Below are 20,562 nucleotides of genomic sequence, written 5' to 3' on the forward strand. Positions count from 1 at the left end.
AGCCCCTTTAAAGGCCTTGAAAGCCTATGTAGAGAATGGGTGGGACTGCTCTATACATTACAGCCCAGACAAAAGAGGAAATGAAGGGGGGGGGGGCGTGGAGGAACAGACAATACCAATAAGGATTATATATCTTTTTTTATAAAATATATATACACTTTAAAAAAAATAATGATATGGTATTACTTGCAAACTAATATATTTTTTATTGTAACATTCTTATAGTCTGAAGTTTACCATCACTTTAAGGCTACCGAGGTCATGGGTGATCAGATGATTAATCTGCAATACAGATAATACTTGAACATATTTAAAATCGGTATCAGTGTTTATTAAATTCAAAGTGATTTTTATCATTGTAGCTGCGGTAAGAATGACTTTGACCGGTTATTCTGAACACAGGGAGTTCTAAACTTTCACACATGCTATAACCACTTGCTTTTACCTGATACTTTGAGTAAAGTGGACTCTAAAAAGAAAAAAACAGTATTTTCATTCAAACTAACCATGTCAACTTTAATCACGTCCTATCATATATAAAGTAATAATACTATTTTTATAACAGGTGTTTTATAATGCGTGAATTTTAGGTGGTGCTTGTTGTGGCTGGTGTCTGAGACTGAGAATTTAGGTGGTGCTTGTTGGGGCTGGTGTCTGAGACTGAGAATTTAGGTGGTGCTTGTTGTGGCTGGTGTCTGAGACTGAGAATTTAGGTGGTGCTTGTTGGGGCTGGTGTCTGAGACTGAGAATTTAGGTGGTGCTTGTTGGGGCTGGTGTCTGAGACTGAGAATTTAGGTGGTGCTTGTTGTGGCTGGTGTCTGAGACTGAGAATTTAGGTGGTGCTTGTTGTGGCTGGTGTCTGAGACTGAGAATTTAGGTGGTGCTTGTTGTGGCTGGTGTCTGAGACTGAGAATGTAGGTGGTGCTTGTTGGGGCTGGAGTCTGCATGGCTGTATTGCTTGATTTTATGTAATTTTATGTAATTTGGGTTATGCTTATAAAGTGTTGCTATGCATCTTTTTGCTGCAGTTTCTACATAGAAACGCTGCATAGTGTCTGTTTGAGCACTGTGTAATTTCAATATGTGCCTTCAGATCACTAGTCAGAATATAGGAAAGCTTTATGTGTATGGTACTAAATAAAATCTATATTTAAATTAATTGTAGTTGACATTTGTTTAATACTTTTTGGTGTATGAGATTATGTTTTTATTTGGTGCAGGTGAGGTGGAAGCCAGCGTTTATTCAGTATATGTTCATTAGGACAGAAAACTCTACATACTTTCTGCCATTTAATTATCTGTGTGTAGGAGGATGCTATACTTACTTTGGGTGTGTGGGGGCATAAAACGGGGCCTGCAGAATTCCAGCTGGGAAGACAATCTCATTCTTGTTTGGTACATAATAGGCGTTGACAGTCTGAGGTGTCATACTCCATCTGCAGAAAGTACAGTTTACATTTATTTATAAATGAAGATATACATGCACATACTAGAGTGATTTTAGAAAGTTAATCTCACTGCCATCAATATACCTTCAATGCAGCTCTGTGCTGCCAACAAGTGTGTTACATTTTGGACAAGTAGCATCTATGACACTTACTGGGTGCTAACATGCATATAATGTGTCCTCATAGTACTGAAATGATGTGGAAAAAGAGTCATTAAGAGTAAATAATCAAGTACCTGCCAGCCCTGTCACTCCACATGACTTGCAAAGATGTGACAATAAACATTGAGAGTGGCTATAGAAACAGGGAAAACAGCGTGTCTAAACCTAGAAACTCCAGATCAAATCTATGTAGGCATATGAACATGTGTTTATATGTTAAACTATAAACCTATTTGTACCTGTCTATGGCCCCTATTTATCAAGCCGTCAACCGCAAATACACTGGAATTCCGCAGCGTATTTGTGGCGAGCCTGATAAGCCTTATTTATCAAAGGCTACAGTCCGGCAAAAGTAGAATTTTGTGACGTAACATATGATCCGCCGGTCAAAGTCCGACACAGATCGATGCTTACGTCATTACAGATGTTCCGAAAGCAAATACGGCACTATCTGACTACTTTTGCAAGTTAACAAATTTCTACCAGGTACGCTCGGCACTATTCCGGCCCAGCGTACCTGGTTTTCAATCCCCGCCCTGGAGGCGGCGGATGCCATAGGAATCAATGGGAGTCTGAAAGCAGCGAAAGCTTATGTTCACTGCTGCCCGATATCCCATTGATTCCTATGGGAGAATAAAGTTATGTTTACACCTAACACCCTAACATGTACCCCAAGTCTAAACACCCCTAATCTGCCGCCCCCGACACCACCTACATTGTACTTATTAACCCCTAATCTGCCGCCCCGACACCGCCACCACCTACATTTACATTATACTTATTAACCCCTAATCTGCCTCCCCTACACCGCCGCCACCTACATTATGTTATTAACCCCTAATCTGCCTTCCCCAACGTCGCCGCCACTATATTAAATTTATTAACCCCTAAACCTAAGTCTAACTTTAACACCTCCTAACTTAAATCTAATTTAAATAAATATAAATAACATTACTATCATTAACTACATTATTCCTATTTAAAACTAAATACTTACCTATAAAATAAACCCTAAGATAGCTACAATATAACTAATAGTTACATTGTATCTAGCTTAGGGTTTATTTTTATTTTACAGGCAAGTTTGTATTTATTTTAACTAGGTAGAATAGCACTACACTATAATTAAATAAATTAACTAAATGAAATACAATTAACTAAATTAAATACAATAACCTAAATTAAATTAAATTAGCTAAAGTACAAAAACAAACAAACACTAAATTACAGAAAATAATAAACAAATTACAGAAATTTAAAATAATTACACCTAATCTAATAGCCCTATCAAAATAAAAAAAGCCCCCCCAAAATAAAAAAAACCCTAGCCTAAACTAAACTACCAATAGCCCTTAAAAGGGCCTTTTGCGGGGCATTGCCCCAAAGTAATCAGCTCTTTTACCTGAAAAAAAAAATACAAACAACCCCACCAACAGTAAAACCCACCACCCACAAAACCAACCCCCCCCCCCCCAAAAAAAAGGGCAGTTGGATGGGCATTGCCCTTAAAAGGGCAGTTAGCTCTTTCGCAGCCCAAAGCCCTAACCTAAAAATAAAACCCACCCAATACATCCTTAAAAAAACCTAACACTAACCCCCTGAAGATCGACTTACCGGGAGACGTCTTCATCCAAGCCGGGCGAAGTAGTCCTCCAGACGGGCAGAAGTCTTCATCCCAGACTGGCAGAAGTGGTTCTCCAGACGACAGAAGTCTTCATCCAGAGGGCATCTTCTATCTTCATCCATCCGGCGCAGAGCGGGTCCATCTTCAAGACATCCGACGCAGAGCATCCTCTTCAGCCGACGACTACCCGACGAATGAAGGTTCCTTTAAGTGACGTCATCCAAGATGGCGTCCCTTAGATTCCGATTGGCTGATAGAATAGAACGGCCAATCAGAATTAAGGTAGAAAAAATCCTATTGGCTGATGCAATCAGCCAATAGGATTGAACTTCAATCCTATTGGCTGATTGGAACAGCCAATATGATTGAGCTTGCATTCTATTGGCTGTTCCAATCAGCCAATAGGATTGAAGTTCAATCCTATTGGCTGATTGCATCAGCCAATAGGATTTTTTTTCTACCTTAATTCTGATTGGCTGATAGAATTCTATCAGCCAATCGGAATCGAAGGAACGCCATCTTGGATGACGTCACTTAAAGGAACCTTCATTCGTCAGGTAGTCGTCGGCCGAAGAGGATGCTCCGCGTCGTATGTCTTGAAGATGGACCAGCTCCGCGCCGGATGGATGAAGACTTCTTCCCGTCTGGAGGACCACTTCTGCCAGGCTTGGATGAAGACGTCTCCCGGTAAGTCGATCTTCAGGGGGCTAGTGTTTTTTAAGGGTGTATTGGCTGGGTTTTATTTTTAGGTTAGGGCTTTGGGCTGCAAAAGAGCTAACTGCCCTTTAAGGGCAATGCCCATCCAAATGCCCTTTTCAGGGCAATGGGGAGCTTAGATTTTTTTTGTTAGTATTTTTTTGGGGGTGTTGGTTGTGTGGGTGGTGGGTTTTACTGTTGGGGGGGTTGTTTGTATTTTTTTTAGAGGTAAAAGAGCTGATTACTTTGGGGCAATGCCCCGCAAAAGGCCCTTTTAAGGGCTATTGGTAGTTTAGTTTAGTTTAGGCTAGGTTTTTTTTTTAATTTTGATAGGGCTATTAGATTAGGTGTAATTAGTTTAAATTTCTGTAATTTGTTTATTATTTTCTGTAATTTAGTGTTTTGTTTTTTTGTACTTTAGCTAATTTAATTTAATTTATGTTATTGTGTTTAATTTAGTTAATTGTATTTAATTTAGTTAATTTATTTAATTGTAGTGTAGTGTTAGGTGTTATTGTAACTTAGGTTAGGTTCTATTTTACAGGTACTTTTTGTATTTATTTTAACTAGGTAGTTATTAAATAGTTAATAACTATTTAATAACTATTCTACCTAGTTAATATAAATACAAACTTGCCTGTAAAATAAAAAATTAACGATACAATGTAACTATTAGTTATATTGTAGCTATATTTTATAGGTAAGTATTTAGTTTTAAATAGGAATAATGTAGTTAATGATAGTAATTTTATTTATATTTATTTAAATTAGATTTAAGTTAGGGGGTGTTAGGGTTAGACTTAGGTTTAGGGGTTAATAAATTTAATATAGTGTTGGGGACAGCAGATTATGGGTTAATAACATAATGTAGGTGGCGGCGGTGTAGGGGGCGGCAGATTAGGGGTTAATAAGTATAATGTAGGTGGCGGCGATGTAGGGGCAGCAGATTAGGGGTTAATAAGTATAATGTAGGTGGCAGCGGTGTAGGGGCAGCAGATTAGGGGTTAATAAGTATAATGTAGGTGGCGGCGTTGTAGGGGCAGCAGATTAGGGGTTAATAAGTATAATGTAGGTGGTGGTGGGCTCCGGGAACGGCGGTTTAGGGGTTAATAACTTTATTTAGTTGCGGCGGGGTCCGGGAGCGGCGGTATAGGGGTAAAACAGTTTAGTATAGTGTGGGTGTTTAGTGACAGGGAACCAATAGAGCTTGGAAAAGCCGAAGAGCAGCAAGATCGATGACTGTTAGTTAACAACAGTCCGGTGCTCATTGCTCCGTACTTGGTGCGCGGCTTTTTAACAGCTTTTTTGGTAACTTTGGAGAGTGTATTCAGGTCCGCGGCAGCGATGTTAGGCGATCTTAGGCGAGCGTATTGGTGCCGGCAAATGCAAGTAAGTTGACGGGTTGATAAATAGGGTCCAATATATTTTGTTATATATAATGCAACTGTAAACATCGTATTGTCTATCATCTATCTATCTGTCTGTTTGTCTTGCTTAGTGCCTTTATATCTGTTGCTCTGCCTCTCTATCTACTTCCCTATACACATACCAAAATTCTTGAGTGGCAGATCATCGAGTATTTTATCACAAATAGTATATTATATTCACAAGTTCCTGACCTGGAGAAATGAAACTTCAGATGTCTATAAAACCATTTATCTAGCTTTTACTTCATTAGTCATGTTAGCATGCAGTCATGCTATAGGGAAGTAGACAGCAGTAAGTGAAACAGTTAATATTTATATATATGTGAACATTGCATCTGGTGGGGCTCTTTGTGTTTGTGAATATGAACAGAGAGCTTTACCAAAAACGTTTTAGTGCTCCTTCAAATATAATCATGATGTGATGAAAACATATTAAAATACCTCAAATGTATATAAAAAAAACTAGAAACTTCTTTTTCACTGCTGGGAGCCCACTCTTTCAAATGCAAACAGATTACTAATATGAGAAAGCTTAGAGATCTCATTAATATGTATGTTGGAGGCCACTAGGAAATGTCATAAAAGAGAGATGGGACTTGTAAGTGTTGTAGGATGATATTCAAACATTTCTTCGGGTTATGGCAGAATGGGGTAGTTGCGGGGGGGGGGGGGGTATTCAAGGCATTCTTTGCACTCCTGTCCTTACTGCCTGTATGACTTAATCCTTTGTAATTGCTTTTAATTGCTTTAATACATTATTCTATATACATACTAAATATGTGAAGTTAAAGAACTAATACTTACAAACTTGCTAGGAACCTTTGAACAATCTTTAAGGGACACTAAACAAACGACTGATTTTGAATTGAATATCTACATAGGTGTACAGAGATCCATTATCAACAACCATCTGTTCTGTGTTCCAATGGCACATTGTGTTTGCTAATTCATGTTTATCATTTAAACAGACTGATCATTAGAAAAACCCTTTTACAATTATTTTAGCACAGCTTAAAACTGTTGTGTGGATTAAAGAAGCAATAAAACTGGCCTTCATTAGCATAGTTGAGTATCTGGAGCAACTGCAATTCTGGGTTTGATTACAGGCTCAAGATGGACAGAAACAAAGAACTCTCTTCTGAAACTCAACAGTCTATTCTTGGGAGTCGATTTATGAAGCAGTGAATGCTGCTTCCGACTCACTCCGCTTCAGTTCCACCTGAAGTGGAAGTTAACAAGCAGCAGTCCTAAGACCGCTGCTCCTTAACTCGTCTGCCACCTCTGAGGTGGCGGACAGCAATCAGCCCGATCGAATACGATCGGGTTGATTGACACCCCCTGCTAGCAGCCGATTGGCCGCAAATCTGCTGGGGGCGGTATTGCACCAAAAGATCACAAGAACTGCTAGTGCAATGATAAATGCCGACAGCATATGCTGTCAGCATTTATCGATGTGTGGTGGACATGATACGCTACATCATGTCATGTCCGTCCACACAATAATAAATTGACCCATTGTTCTGAGAAATGAAGGCTATTCTATTCAAAAACGAAAGATCTTGTACAATGCGGTGTACTACTCCCTTTACAGAACAGTGCAAACTGGCTTTAACTAGAATAGAAAGAGGAGAGGGAGGGATGCCCCGGTGCACAGCTGTGCAAGAGGACAGAAACAAACACCCCACAGGTCCTCAACTGACAGCTTTATTAAACAGTACTTGCAAAACACAAGTCTCAATGTCAATAGTGAAAAGGTAACTCAGGGGTGCTGGCCTTCTAGGCAGAGTTGCAAAGAAAAAGCCAAATCTTAGACTGGCAAATAAAAAGAAAATATTTAAATGGGCAAAAGAACACAGACACTGGACGGAGGAAGATTGGAAAAAAGTGTTATGGACAGAAAAATCTAATACCATGAACTTGATTGGAGCCAAAATTCTCCTATAACAGGGCCATGACCCAAAACACATCTCCAAACTATGCAAGATCTATTTAAGGAAGATGCAGTCAGCTGGAATTATCTCTTTAAAGGAGTGGCCAGCACAGTCACCAGACCTCAACCCTATTGAGTTGTTGTGGGAGCAGCTGGTACATAAGAAGTGCCCATTAAGTCAATCCAACTTATGGGAAGTGCTTCAGGAAGCATGGGGTGAAATCTCTTTGATGAAAGGAAAGTTTGAAGGACACAATAATTATTTCACTTAAAATGCATTATTTCTAACCTTGTGTCACAGCAAATCTGTATTTCCACTTTCCCTGTTTTCCCTTTAAGAAGGGGAGGTTACTTCTTAAGCGCTCTCTCATAAAAAAACCTGTCTTCCTTATCCTCATTGCTTGGTAATATGTCAAGCTGTGAACACCTAACTTAATTTGTGTTAACCTTGTTTTTCCCTACAAATCTAATTGCAGCTTCTTCCAGCATATCGGATTGGAAGGTTTTCCCATTCAAGAGCACTCTGCCGTATCAATCCTCTGCAGATCTAACTCAAGCAATTTCATTGTTAATCGGATCCTAAACTTCCAAGGTGCTGTACTCCAAGAGCCGCAGTGAACAACCTGTGTATCCTCTCACCAGTCCACAGAGCTGTCTCAATCTAAAGCCAAGGTGCTTCGTTGTTGCAGTTGCTTTTGTCAGCCTGTGCAACCTTAGAGCGGTACTCATCTCCTGACGTCAGACTGCTTCTCATCTGTGGTGCTCTCAGCAAATTGTTACCACGGTGTACTATCAGAATCTACTCCTTTGTCAGAATCTGCTACCTCTGACTGCGCATGCTCTGTATTACGTAATCGCACTCCACATATGTTAAATAGGAATGTGTGGAATGCGATTATATAAATCAGCAACATGCACACTCAGAGGGAGCAGATTCTGACAAGGAAGTTGTGTCGGATTTTGCTTCCGCTACGAGAAGCGCGCATTCTCAGTTGAAATTGACTGTGAATACTGTGAAACAAATTAAAAGTGCATATAATATATATATATATATATATATATATATATACACACACAGGACAAAGTTCAATCACTTCTCACAGTGATGAAAACTGCAACGATGTGCTTTCATCATTGCATTTTTCATCACCATGACAAGTGATTGAACTGTGTCCTCTGTATATATATATATAAATATATATATATATATATATATATATATATATATATATATATATTTATATATATATATATATATATATATATGCACTTTTAATTTGTTTCACAGTATTCACAGTCAATTTCAACTAAGCATGCATGAATCTCGTAGCGGCAGCAAAATCCAACACAACTTCCTTGTCAGAATCTGCTACCTATGAGTGCGCATGTTGCTGATTTATATAATCGCATTCCACACATTCCTATTGAACATATGTGGAGTGCGATTACGTAATACAGAGCATGCGCAGTCAGAGGTAGCAGATTCTGACAAAGGAGCAGATTCTGATAGAACACCAGCAGGCTCATGCTGAAGCCCCACCCTCTGTCTGAAGACGGATATGCACAGAAATGGACTCCGGTGTGTCCGGACTCTCAGAGCTGCCTTGATTGTTAGACGTTACCTGCCAGCCTCACTGCAATTCTGCTAGAACTAAGCATCAGGTACTATCTTTCTTCTTACCATATTGAACCAGAATTTCAAGTTCAGACTCACTACTGGGTTAAAGGGACAGTCAACCCAAATTTCCAAATATGTAATTCCTATAAAGTTGCTAACGATTTTTAGTTTGCACTGTAGCCTAATTTATTACCCTAAATCGTTTATAAGCATTACTACTTACTTGTTTCTTCTTTGCAGTTTAAAATGTCCGCCTGCCCCCTCCCATATTTAGTCATCATGATCCTCAGGTTGTTCAGTCTCCAGCTCTAAGTCGGCTACTTCTCGTCATTCCACGCTCCTGTTTTTTTGCGCATGCGCATTGCGCCACTAGCAGGTGTGCACATTTGTCAGTGAGCAGCTGTGTTTAGTGCTGTCTCTTGTTTATTGCAGGGTTGGAGCTGGAGCATACGAGCAGGTGGTGATCAAGCGCTAACAAATACACTACAGGGTATTCTGGTGCAGGATCCAGCCTGGATTGTGGCAGAACCACAAAACTGTGTCCCAGTGGGAATTTGTGACATCCAGACACTTCCCTGATTGGAACTTTGACAGCTCCATAGAGGAGTTTTAGATCAGATGGGCTCTCTGTCCTGTTAGAAAAGGGCAACACTCATTTATCTGGACGTGATCTGAGTTGTAACACAGTAATATTGCTCCAACGGGCGACGCAATGCACACAACTTCCTGTTACACTGGGCTTCCTGAGATAATCACTAATAATCTTACAAACCAGGGTCTTAATTTCAGGGTGCTGCTTTTATTTTATTTTTTATATTGCTTGGGGACCATATACACAATCATTAAGCTAAACATTCAGATGTCCAGCAAAGCCATATTCTGCCTGAGGAACATCTCCGTTTGGTACCTTAATATGTAATTCCTGCATCGTACAGAACATAACTTGCTATGGGGTAGTATTTGTGACAGCCCAGCGTGACACTGGCAACTTGCACACTCTGGTACAGCACTCTGTAGCTTATCCAGCTAATGCAAGAATCGTATCTCACTCTAATTGTATCACATACACCTACAGTATTGGACAATAAGTGATAGATTTTGTACTTAACTAACTGGGGCGAATGGGTGTATGTGATACAATACGGCATCTTCTATCTTGATCCTGGCGGCGCGGAGCAGGTCCATCCTGAAGACATCCGGCGCGGAGCAGTCTCTTAATAAGGTCGCCGCCGTACACTGAATCTTCAATGCAAGGGAGCCGTTTCAAGATGGCGTCCCTTGCATTCGAATCAGCCAATAGAATGAGAGCTGCTTAAATCCTATTGGCTGATTTAAACAGCCAATAGGATTTTAGCAGCTCTAATTCCTATTGGCTGATTCAAATTTTTCAGCCAATAGGAATGCAAGGGACGCCATCTTGAATCGTGTACCTTGCATTGAAGATTCAGTGTACGGTGGCGTATGAAGAGGATGCTCCAGGATGAAGATTGAAGAGGCCACCTGGATGAAGACTTCTCGACGCTTGGATGAGGACTTCGTCACCGGGATGAAGATTGAAGAGGCCGTCTGGATGAAGACTTCTCGCTGCCTGGATGAAGATCGTTCAAGCGGGACTTCAAAAACTGTAAGTGGATCTTTGGGGGTTAGTGATAGGTTTTTTAAGGGTTTTTTGAGTGGAGTTTTTTTTTTTAGTTTAGGGTTTGGGCACCAAAAGAGCTAAATGCCCTATTAAGGGCAATGCCCATCCAAATGCCCTTTTCAGGGCAATGGGTAGCTTAGGTATTTTTTTTAGAGAGTTAGGTTTTTTTATTTTGGGGGGTTGGTTGGGTGGTGGGTTTTACTGTATATACTAATATTTTTATATGGCATTTTCAGCATTAAAACAGCACCGCAGCCATTACAAGTCTTGTCGATATAGCTGTACTGCAAGCCTTTTAGCCTGTAACGCAACATCAATCCCGCACTCAACAAGATCCGTACCGCCATCTGAGAGCAGTAGTTATGAGTTTTACTCAACAAAATTGTTACATAAAACTCATAACTAAACTGTTACATAAAACTCATAACTAAACTGTTACATAAAACTCATAACTAAACTGTTACATAAAACTCATAACTAAACTGTTACAAAGTACACTAAACACCCATAAACTACCTATTAACCCTTAAAGGGACAGTCTAGTCAAAACTATATTTTCATGATTCAGATAGGGCATGCCATTTTAAACAATGTTCCAATTTACTTTTATCATTAAATTTGCTTTGTTCCCTTGCTGGTATTTTTGAAAAGCTAAACCTAGCTATGTTCAAACTGATTTCTAAACCGTTGAAAACCGCCTCTAAGCTCAGAGCATTTTGAACGTTTTTCACAGTTAGACAGTACTAGTTCATGTGTGTCATATAGATAACATTGTGCTCACTCCCCTGCAGTTATTTAGGAGTCTGCACTGATTGGCTAAACTGCATGTCTGTCAAAAGCAGTGAGCTAAGGGGGCAGTCTGCAGAGGCTTAGATACAAGGTAATCACAGAGGTAAAACATATATTAATATAACTGTATTGGTTATGCAAAACTGGGGAATGGGTAATAAAGGGGTTATCCTTCTTTTTAAACAATAACAATTCTGGTGTAGACTGTCCCTTTAAACCGAGGCCCTCCTGCATCGAAAATACTATATTAAACTAATTAACCCCTAATCTGCCGCTCCCGACATCGCCGCCACTAATAAAAATTATTAAACCCTATTCCGCCATTCCCCGACATTGTCACCACTATAATAAAGTTATTAACCCCTAAACCGCCGCCCTCCTGCATCGCAAACACTATTTAAATATTAACCCCAATCTGCCGTCCGCCCACATCGCCCCCACTATACTAAAGTTATTAACCCCTATTTCGCCGCTCCCCGACACCATAATAAACCTATTAACCCCTAAACCGCAAGCCCCCCACAACGAAATATACTAAACTATTAACCTTAAACCGAAAGCCCCCCACATCACAATAAACTAATTTAAACTAGTAACCCCTAAACCTAATGCACCCTAACTTTATATTAAAATTGCAATTTCCCTATCTTAAATTAAGGTTAAAACTTACCTGTCAAATTATAAAAAAACTAAGTTTAAACTAACTACCAATTAAAGAAAACTAAAATACACATTTAAAAAATCCTAACACTACTATAAAAATTACAAAGTATCAAATTACAAAAAATAAAAAATACTGAATTACAAAAATTAACAAACACTAAATTATGAAAAATAACAAACGAAATTATCAAAAATAAAAAAGAATTACACCTAATCTAATATCCCTATAAAAATAAAAAAGCCCACCAAAAATAAAAAAAATCCCCTAGCCTGCAATAAACTACCAATAGCCCTTAAAAGGGCCTTTTGTAGGGCATTGCCCTAAGTTAAACAGCTCTTTTACCTGTAAAAAAAAAAAAATACAAAGACCCCCCAACAGTAAAACCCATCACCCAACCAACCCCCCAAAATAACAAAAATCTAAGCTACCCATTGCCATGAAAAGGGCATTTGTATGGCATTGCCCTTAAAAGGGCATTTAGCTCTTTTGCATTACCCTGAAAAGGGCATTTAGCTCTTTTAAGAAAAGCCCAAACCCTAAACTAAACAAAATCCCACCCAAAAAAGTTTAAAAAATCCTAACACTAACCCCCGAAGATCCACTTACAGTTCCTGAAGTCCGGATATCCAGGTGGCGAGAGGTCTTCATCCATCCCGGGACCGGCATCTTTTTCATCCCTGCGGAGGCGTAGCGGTTGATGTGCGGAGTCGGAGGTCTAGGCGAAGGTCCAAGGTGGAGGTCCATCGATCCGACGTGGAGGTCCTCTTCATGCGATTGTCCGCCGCACACTGAGGATTGAAATGCAAGGTACCCCTTTTATACTGGGGGTACCATTACATTCCTATTGGCTAAAAAAAATTGAATCAGCCAATAGGAATTAGGGCTGCTAAAATCCTATTGGCTGTTCAAATTAGCCAATAGGATTTAAGCAGCTCTCATTCTATTGGCTGATTCGAATGGACCTCCGCCTTGGACCTTCGCATGGACCTCAGCCTTCGCGCATCGACTGCTCCGCCTCCGCAGGAATGAAGAAGATGCCAGTCCCACGATGGATGAAGATGGAGCCACCTGGATGAAGATGGAGCCGCCGGGATGAAGATCGTTCAAGCGGGACTTTAACAACTGTGAGTACCTAAAGAGGGGTTAGTGTTAGGTTTTTTTACGTTTTTTTGGGGTGTTTTTTTTTTTAGATTAGGGTGGGCACTCTTAAAAGAGCTGAATGCTCTTTTAAAGGCAGCAAAAGAGCTGAATGCCATTTTCAGGGCAATGCCAATACAAATGCCCTTTTCACGGCAATGGGTAGATTAGGTTTTTTTTATATAGTTTTTTTTTTATTTTGTGGGTTTGGGGGGTGGGGGTTTGTAATGTTAGTGGGTCCTTGTATTTTTTTTTTTTTTAAAAAAGAGCTGATTTTTTAGGGCAATGCGCTACAAAAGGCCCTTTTAAGGGCTACAGGTAGTTTATTCTAGATTAGGTTTCTTTTATTTTTTTTTATTTTATTTTTTTTAAATGGGTATTAGAATAGGAATAATTTTTATTATTTTGGATAATTTGTTTGTTATTTTGTGTAATGTTTTTTTTTTTCATTTTGAGGTGGGTTTTTATTTTTAGATTAGGGGTTGGGCATTTCATAAAAGAGCTGAATGCCCTTTTAGGGGCAGGGAAAAGAGCTAAATGCCCTTTTAAGGGCAATGCCAATACAAATGCCCTTTTCAGGGCAAAGGGTAGATTAGGTTTTACTTTATTTTTATTTTGTGGTTTTGGGGGGGGTGGGTTTGTATACTGTTAGGGGATGTTTGTTTTTTTTTTGTAGGAAAAGAGCTGTTATCTTTAGGGCAATGCTCTACAAAAGGCCCTTTTAAGGGCCCTTGGTAGTTTATTATAGATTAGGGTTTTTTATTTTGGGGTGTTTTTTTTTTAAAAACAGGGTATTAGAATAGGAATAATTTTTATTGTTTTGGATAATTTTGTTTGTTATTTTTTGTAATGGTAGTTTTTTTTATTTTTTGTAATGTTAGGTTTTAGTGTAAGGCAGCTTAGGTTTTATTTCACAGGTAAGTTTGTATTTATTTTAACTATATAGTTAGTAAATAGCTAATAACAAATTTACTAACTAGTCTACCTAGTTAAAATAAATACAAACTTACCTCTGAAATAAAAATAAAACCTAAGCTAGCTACAATGTAACTATTTGTTATATTGTAGCTAGCTTAGGTTTTATTTCATAGGTAAGTATGTATTTAGTTTTAAATAGGTATTATTTAGTTAATAATTGTAACTTTAATTTAGCTCTATTTTAATTATGTTAAAGTTAGGGGGTGTTAGGTTTAGGGTTAGGGTTACGATTAGGGTTAAGTTTAGGGGTTAATAGTTTAATTTAGGTTGTTGCGATGTGGGGGGCTTGCGGTTTAGGGGTTAATAGGTTTATTTAGTGGTAGTGATGTGGGAGGCCAGAGGTTTAGGGGCTAATAGCTTTATTTAGTGGTGGCAATGTCAGGGAGTGGCGGAATAGGGGTTAATAGATTTATTATAGTGTGGGCGATGTTGGGATGCAGGGGAATAGGGGTTAATAGATTTAATATAGTGGCGGCGATATCGGGAGCGGCAGATTAGGGGTTAACAGATTTATTTCAGTGGCAGCGATATCGGGAGCGGCAGATTAGGGGTTAATAACTTTATGTAGGTGTCGGGGGCGGAAGATTAGGGGTGTTTAGACGTGGGTTTATGTTAGGGTGTTAGGTTTAAACAATACTTTTTTTCCCAATAGACATCAATGGGGCTGCGTTACGGAGCTTTTGATTCCGCGATCGCAGGTGTTAGTTTTTTTTCTAACCCGCTCTCCCCATTAATGTCTATTCGGAAAGCGTGCACGAGCATGTCAAAACAGCGCTTGTATTTTGTGCGGTATGGAGCTTAACGCAACCATATCGCACGCACAAGCCGGCTGTTTCAAAACTTGTAATGGCAGCCCTATGGAGGGTGAAATAACGCAACTTTTGTTGCATTCGTTAAAAACCCTCTAACGCGCATAACTCGTAATCTACCTGTTTGTTAATTGCTGACATGATATAAGCCCCACTGGCACTCTGAGCTTAATGCTGAATCATTATGTTAATAATCTACATTGGGATAGGGGCTCGATAGATTACTGGTCCGATATCGTATACAAAATTTGCAGCAGGTAATTCTTCAATTTCACTTATTTATCATATTATGCTCAACAACCATAGTCAACTATTACTTAATAAATTAACTAATTATTGGACGACTTTCTTTCCTTCCTTAGATCCAAATTTTATTAGATATAGTGTTTCAGTTTTGGATGAGTGTGAGATCTAAATATCATGGAAAGAATCACATATGAAACTTATAAATAATTCCCTTGCCCTCTTTGTATGTTTTAGTATTGACCAAAAATTCTCCAATTCTGGCAGAATTTTGTTGTTGTTGGTATAATAAAGTGTATGAGAATAGGGCTTCCCTTTGCCCAGAGAATGTATTTTTTATTTTTTCTCTTGAACAAACACCCGTTTTGTTAGATTGGTCTCCTATCATTAAAACCTCTCCGATTACAAATTAAAAGCGAGAGATAATCTGTTTTTGAACTCGATCAGTTTTGCAGAGTTGACTTTAAATGATATTTTCCTGGCTCATTGGTTAATATCCAATAGAGAAATGTAAGATCTGTCTGGGGAGGGAGGGGCAATAGGGTGGAGTAGAGAGCTTCTTTTTTTTCTCTCTTCCCCTTCTTTTCTGTTGTTTTATGTTTTCAGTGTAAAATTATAAAATCATTCACAGGTCAATATAGTTATATTACAATGACCTTTTGCAGCTCTGTAACTTGTTATTTTTAACGACCATTGTTATGGTCAATATGTTGCTTTCTCACCATAAGTATGTATTTTTCTTTTATTTGTTTTGACCTGTTAATGAACCCAATACATTTAAAACAAAAAACAATGATAACTTTTACTGGAAGAATTGTTAATACATTTATATTGCAAATATGTTTCTATTAAAATATATAATTCATTTCCATTTTTGACTGGGATGTCCCTTTAAATACTATCTGAAAATAGGGAAGATTTATAAATTTTTCAAGCCAATGGCTGATTTTCTCCAGATTTATGGACTAACTATCAATGAATATAGTTTTTAACTATTGTGCCTACATACAGCAATGTGTCCAGGTGGAGTATGTAGCTAGAGTCTTATTAAGCAAATAATTAAAAACAGAATTTATGTTTACCTGATAAATTACTTTCTCCAACGGTGTGTCCGGTCCACGGCGTCATCCTTACTTGTGGGATATTCTCTTCCCCAACAGGAAATGGCAAAGAGCCCAGCAAAGCTGGTCACATGATCCCTCCTAGGCTCCGCCTTCCCCAGTCATTCGACCGACGTAAAGGAGGAATATTTGCATAGGAGAAATCATATGATACCGTGGTGACTGTAGTTAAAGAAAATAAATCATCAGACCTGATTAAAAAACCAGGGCGGGCCGTGGACCGGACACACCGTTGGAGAAAGTAATTTATCAGGTAAACATAAATTCTGTTTTCTCCAACATAGGTGTGTCCAGTCCACGGCGTCATCCTTACTTGTGGGAACCAATACCAAAGCTTTAGGACACGGATGATGGGAGGGAGCAAATCAGGTCACCTAGATGGAAGGCACCACGGTTTGCAAAACCTTTCTCCCAAAAATAGCCTCAGAAGAAGCAAAAGTATCAAATTTGTAAAATTTGGTAAAAGTGTGCAGTGAAGACCAAGTCGCTGCCTTATATATCTGATCAACAGAAGCCTCGTTCTTAAAGGCCCATGTGGAAGCCACGGCCCTAGTGGAATGAGCTGTGATTCTTTCAGGAGGCTGCCGTCCGGCAGTCCCATAAGCCAATCTGATGATGCTTTTAAGCCAAAAAGATAGAGAGGTAGAAGTTGCTTTTTGACCTCTCCTTTTACCAGAATAAACAACAAACAAGGAAGATGTTTGTCTGAAATCCTTTGTAGCATCTAAATAGAATTTTAGAGCACGGACAACGTCCAAATTGTGTAACAAACGTTCCTTCTATGAAACTGGATTCGGACACAAAGAAGGTACAACTATCTCCTGGTTAATATTTTTGTTGGAAACAACCTTCGGAAGAAAACCAGGCTCAGTACGTAAAAACCACCTTATCTGCATGGACCAGATAGGGCGGAGAACACTGCAGAGCAGATAACACTGAAACTCTTCTAGCAGAAGAAATTGCAACCTAAAACAAAACTTTCCAAGATAATAACTTAATATCTATGGAATGTAAGGGTTCAAACGGAACCCCTTGAAGAACTGAAAGAACTAGATTAAGACTCCAGGGAAGAGTCAAAGGTCTGTAAACAGGCTTGATTCTAACCAGAGCCTGAACAAACGCTTAAACGTCTGGCACAGCTGCCAGCCTTTTGTGAAGTAAAACAGATAAAGCAGAGATCTGTCCCTTCAGAGAACTCGCAGAAAATCCTTTCTCCAAACCTTCTTGTAGAAAGGAAAGAATCTTAGGAATTTTTATCTTGTTCCATGGGAATCCTTTAGATTCACACCAACAGATATATTTTTTCCATATATTATGGTAAATTTTTCTAGCTACAGGCTTTCTAGCCTGAATAAGAGTATCTACTACAGAATCTGAAAACCCACGCTTTGATAAAATCAAGCGTTCAAACTCCAAGCAGTCAGTTGGAGGAAAACCAGATTCGGATGTTCAAATGGACCCTGAATAAGAAGGTCCTGTCTCAAAGGTAGCTTCCATGGTGGAGCCGATGACACATTCACCAGGTCTGCATACCAAGTCCTGCGTGGCCACACAGGAACTATCAAGGTCACCGAAGCCCTCTCCAGATTGATCCTGGCTACCAGCCTGGGAATGAGAGGAAACGGTGGGAATACATAAGCTAGGTTGAAGATCCAAGGTGCTACTATTGTATCCAATAGAGTCGCCTTGGGATCCCTGGATTTGGACCCGTAACAAGGGACCATGAAGTTCTGACGAGAGGCCATCAGAACCAAGTCTGGAATGCCCCATAATTGAGTTATTTGGGCAAAGAGTTCCAGATGGAGTACCCACTCCCCCGGATGCTCCTCCATCGCCAGGGAACTCCTTGTTACCCCCTGATGGTTGATATATGTAACAGTCGTCATGATGACTGATTGAAACCTTATGAATTTGGCCTTTGCTAGTCTAGGCCAAGCCTTGAGAGCATTGACTATCGCTCTCAGTTCCATTATGTTTATCAGGAGAAGAGAGTCTTCCCGAAACCATAGACCCTGAGTTTTCAGGGGTTCCCAGACCGCGCCCCAGCCCACCAGACTGGCGTCGGTCGTGACAATGACCTATTCTGGTCTGCGGAAGCTCATTCCCTGTGACAGGTTGTCCAGGGTCAGCCACCAACGGAGTGAATCTCTTGATTGAAGAATAAAAACTACATTTAAACACCAAAAAACTCTAAGCCATCTCCGTGGAGATGTTGCCTGTACAACGGCAAAGAGAATGACTGGGGAAGGCGGAGCCTAGGAGGGATCATGTGACCAGCTTTGCTGGGCTCTTTGCCATTTCCTGTTGGGGAAGAGAATATCCCACAAGTAAGGATGACGCCGTGGACCGGACACACCTATGTTGGAGAAAGTAAGTATTTCTATAGTAATGCTATTAAGTAAAGACCATTATCACAATTTTTGCAACTAAGCAAAACTCATAACCATATTAAAAAAACACAGGATATAACTAAGGTATTGGTTAGTATAGCTAAATCCTCTTAACTAGATACTGGCTTAGTCTAACATGGTACATACAACTCAGATTTACCAACAAAAAGAAATCCTCGGTCAGTTCTCATTAATTAAATGCTTCTTGAAATAGGCAAGAATATCACAGAAAAATTAGAACATTACAACAAAATGAGTGTTCTGTGTGACAGTACTTATTATACTGGAACAATAGCTACAAAGCTAATTGAATCTTCAGTATAAAACAAATGTATGAGTCATGATGTGTCAGTCTGGCAAATGCAATCTAGGTTACTAAATAAATACATTGGGAATGACTCTGTTAGTTTAGCAAAAATCTTAACTGTGGTCCTCAGTGTGTGTTTGAAAACATTGGTATATTATAACCCTCTGAGTGAAAACATCATTCACGTCTAATCCAAAATCCAGTTATTAAAAAAGCTTTGTGAAGGGTCTCATGTGGCTGTTTAGTCGTTTTTTAAATTCAAAACCATTCCAATCCTTTACAGCAGGGGTGTCAAACTGGCGGCCCGCGGGCCTCATGCGGCCCTCAACCTAATTTTGCACTTACTGTTAGGGATGCACATACATTAAAACATACGTTATTAAAAAGAAAAAGACAGATAAGTGCATAATGATTTCTTTAACACATGCAGTTCATTACTATGGTAGCACTGATTTCCCACATCATTTCTTTCCATTCCTTTCTATCATTTTCTCTTTAACTAAAATCACATACTTTATATATATTTCTATGTATTTATTATTTTGTATTATGTACAACAGGTATGTCTATCACTATTATAAACAGTGGGTCGTAGGTGGAGCGTGTGTCTCACCTTCTTAAAATCATTAGAGCACATTTCCTCAAGCCAGAGTAAGTTAATTAGGAGTTACAGAACACAATCTTTTGAAATGTATACAGTTATAGCAAATGCCACTGCACTGTTTAGCAATGACAAGATATGTAGGTAGTGTGCGGCCCACGTGAGTTGTACTTGTATGGAAAATGGCCCTTGACTAAAATAAGTTTGACACCCCTGCTTTACAGGAACCATTAGAAAACCCACTTAATATGTGGTTTTCTAGTGGCTTTGCATCTATTTGAAAGGACATTGTTTTCAATAAATTTTCTGCAGGGTTCACACATGTCAAAATATTTTATGCCCTATAATATGACAAGTAAAAGCAGTTTAAATTGTAAATTGGACTAATAATGCTTTGTACATCCTACTGATGCTCACTGGCTGATAGGGATAACTGCGTTACTGGTGGAGAGGGACACACCTCTGCAGTCCTGACAACAAAACAGCAGGAGCTCTAAAAAACTGAAAAACATTTTGAAATGTTCTCTTTTACATGAAAAAAGGTTGACTATAATGTCCCTGTAACTTTAGCATTGCTTTGAGCAAATGACAGCTGTATTCCAATCCAGTAGGGCTATTGTATGGTGTGTGCCATTATAGGAACAGTAATACTAGGGGGCTGTATTAATAATCACAAATAGAAATTATATAATTTAAATAAATATGTACTTGTCCCTTGTTACATCCGTGAGTTGCTATTAAAATCAACAAAACATCATCTTGTACTGTCTCACCTCAACACACTGTGAAGGATACCGGCATCACTAAAACACCTTTAAAACATTACAGAATCAACAAATCAAAATGGTGAAAAATCTCCCTTAATAAAATAGACCACATTAACATAAGGAAAAAAGAAAACTTGAAAGAAAAAAAAAAACAAGGTAACTTTGTTAGCTCTGCAATAGTGAGGCATGACAGTGAGTCTAGATGCTCCACAA

At 39.1% G+C, this 20,562-nt stretch overlaps 1 protein-coding gene across 1 annotated transcript in view; it reads right to left on the minus strand.

The window, feature by feature from the left end:
- Positions 1 to 20,562, minus strand: part of ECE2 (endothelin converting enzyme 2) — a 282,303-nt gene that overhangs the window by 79,636 nt on the left and 182,105 nt on the right. Inside the window, exon 15 of the mRNA XM_053710343.1 lies at positions 1,326 to 1,436. Coding sequence (XP_053566318.1) covers positions 1,326 to 1,436 — 111 coding nt within the window. The remainder of the gene's footprint in view (positions 1 to 1,325; positions 1,437 to 20,562) is intronic.

The sequence above is a fragment of the Bombina bombina genome, chromosome 4 (genome assembly GCF_027579735.1).
Source record: "Bombina bombina isolate aBomBom1 chromosome 4, aBomBom1.pri, whole genome shotgun sequence".
Classification (NCBI taxonomy): domain Eukaryota; kingdom Metazoa; phylum Chordata; class Amphibia; order Anura; family Bombinatoridae; genus Bombina; species Bombina bombina.